The following is a 2,486-nucleotide window of genomic DNA, read 5'->3' as shown; positions in this document are numbered from 1 at the left end:
TCAATCAGCGCTGTAATCACCATTTTAGACAGTCTGTTCCGCCACAGGCGAAGAGAAGCTGTCATTTTGTCTTTGAAAATGGTCATGTGAAATTTAGCGTAAATTTGGATAAAATCAGAAGTTTTTTCTCAGGGGGAGGAATTTGAAAGGAATTGTGTATTATTAATCAATTGCTGTAGTTGCTAATTCAGAGTGTTATTAAAATTATATAATAAGCTATATTTTATTAATGTATTTTTATTAATTTCGTTAGGGGGAAACCAAATGGAAGATAAATCGCCTTCGGGCCTTGCCAACATCCAGAGCCTTTCCAGAAAAGGAGACATTTTGTGGATTTGCACACATTATTGTCAGTGAATTATTATAGAGACAAATAGGCCTAATAAATCGAAGAGACAAAAAAGAGATTTTCCTGATAGCGACTTCTCGGTTTTACGCTCTGAACGTGTGCCGAGTGACTTTTACGCACGGTCTCTGCGGAGAGCGCACAGCGTCTACACAGAGTGGGAAAACTCAAGGCACCTGCAGGTCCTCCAGGCCGTGATGTCCGAGGTGCATCCCGAGAGGACCGTCCCCCGAGTGCGGCAGCCCCCTCCCCGAGACCGTGCAGCAACCGGGGGGACGCCTGGGTACTCCCGCCGGTGGTCGAGGCTCAGCGCCCGGTGAGACTGTGACAGGAGCGCGCCCTCCTCGGACCGCGACCTTTGCGAGTGCCACGCCGCCTGCTGGTGCTGGGTGGATGGAGTTGATGGGTGGGGTACGGGGTCTGACAGGTGGGGAGTACGCCGATTCCTGGCTCTGCTGAGTACGACAGGGACGACTGGGGGGTAGGGGTGGCGGGAAGTACGGAGGCTGGAAGTCGGAGGGCCGGAGTGTGGCAGAGCGGGGGGAGCCGAGGAGTAGGCGGCCTGGTTCAGGGAGCGAGAGTTGCGAGAGGCGCCCACTCGGCGAGGAGCCGCTCAGCCCGTCTGCACGGTCCTGCAGAAGAAACAAAAAAAGTTGCAGGAGGCAGGCGCGTTACCAAACTGTCACCCAAAGGCGCAAAATGGTTAATGCATCAAATGTTAAATGTATTTCAGAAGTTGTAAAGCTCCAAAAATAGGCAATGGATTAATGCAAAATAATATTAATGTAGCCTACAATATAGCAAAGTCACGAAAACAGACTACAACAGATAAACCATAAATAGCCTAAAATGTGGGCTATTTCGATTCCAGTGTTTATGATCAGGGTAGAAATAGCATGCAGCGCTTGAAGTGATGCGCCCTGGCAGAAAATGCCCTTGGCATTGCTGCTGAACAGTGTCAGGAAGGTCACTGTCTGCCACCACGACGCTCAACAAAGACAGGTACAAACACACAACAACACGTCGCCCCGGGAGGAGAAGACATCTGTAAATAATGTGCCATTGTGTCAACAAACGCAAATAGATGTATTGGAAGAAAAACAAATGTTTCATTCAGATTGCACAAGACAACAAACCAAACGTCGACACTTTTCTCACCTTAAAAGTTTAATTTGATCGGCTGTCTATGCCAGCTTATTCCACAACGTCATGTAGCCCACTAGCCTACATTTCTCCTACACACTTCCTGGCAAAATTGGATTTTCTAAAGCTGGGTCACCCGGATCAATTCTGTTATGGTGGAACAATGTCCATTATCTGTGCCAGCCAACTAGGACCGATGCCCGGTTAAAAGCAAATAAATAAATAAATAAATAGATAGATAAATAAATAAATAAATAAGAGTTGTTATTATTAGGCATGGTGCGTCGTATAGCTATACTGTTTATATGCTTCTATTTTATTCAAGTCATGTTGAAAGGTGTAAAATGCAGTGACACTTCTCCAGCAGGCAGGATGATCAGCTCCTACTCAACATAGCCAGTGCACTTTCAGACATGTCACATGTGTCTCCAGTGGACACACGCACGGTGCCGCCAGCCGGCCTCTCCTGCTGTGACACCCCGCAGACAAAGAGCATCTCTGCGGACAGATGACAGTGACAAGCGGCGCCACCGCTGAACTCAGTGTCACACAGACTCATGTCGTCTGTCGAGGCATGGGCGAGTCAAAATGTGACCTGTTTTATCATATGGTGGAGCGCAAAGATCAAACAGGAATTGCCAGAAATGATAGACTATTTAAGGAGAACAATCATATTAATACTGATGCTCTAGTCTGAGCTGATAGTTTTGTGATTTATCACATTGACCAAATAACATCATGTCGGTCATCATAGTTATTGCTCTTGCAACCCCAAAATTTGGTCACAAGCGGATTTGGAAGTTTTGGCAGATGATATTAGATGCAGAGACAGAGCTTCGGGTTTAGTGAACTGATGCTCCTCAATCAGGATAAACTCCCGCAGCATTGAGTTACATTAAAGATGACTACAACAGACCAGAACGTAGCCCATAACAAATACTAAGCTGGATTCAAACGCTCGGGAACTCACCATAGCCGAATAGGTGTGGACTAACAT

The 2,486-nt window shown here is 46.5% G+C and overlaps 1 protein-coding gene across 1 annotated transcript in view; it reads right to left on the bottom strand.

Moving 5' to 3' along the window:
* tfap2e (transcription factor AP-2 epsilon) overlaps positions 1–2,486 on the bottom strand; it is a gene marked incomplete at both ends in the record, with an annotated part of 13,678 nt that extends 11,192 nt beyond the window's left edge. The window contains 8 exon segments of the mRNA XM_083646408.1: positions 523–576; positions 578–617; positions 619–779; positions 781–864; positions 866–889; positions 891–920; positions 922–978; positions 2,460–2,486. Of these exon segments, the coding sequence (XP_083502534.1) occupies positions 523–576; positions 578–617; positions 619–779; positions 781–864; positions 866–889; positions 891–920; positions 922–978; positions 2,460–2,486 (477 nt within the window).

Source organism: Poromitra crassiceps, assembly GCF_964638095.1.
Source record: "Poromitra crassiceps genome assembly, chromosome: 11".
Taxonomy (NCBI): domain Eukaryota; kingdom Metazoa; phylum Chordata; class Actinopteri; order Beryciformes; family Melamphaidae; genus Poromitra; species Poromitra crassiceps.
The sequence above is the reverse complement of the archived record's forward strand: the minus strand, read 5'-3'. Positions and strand labels throughout refer to the sequence as shown.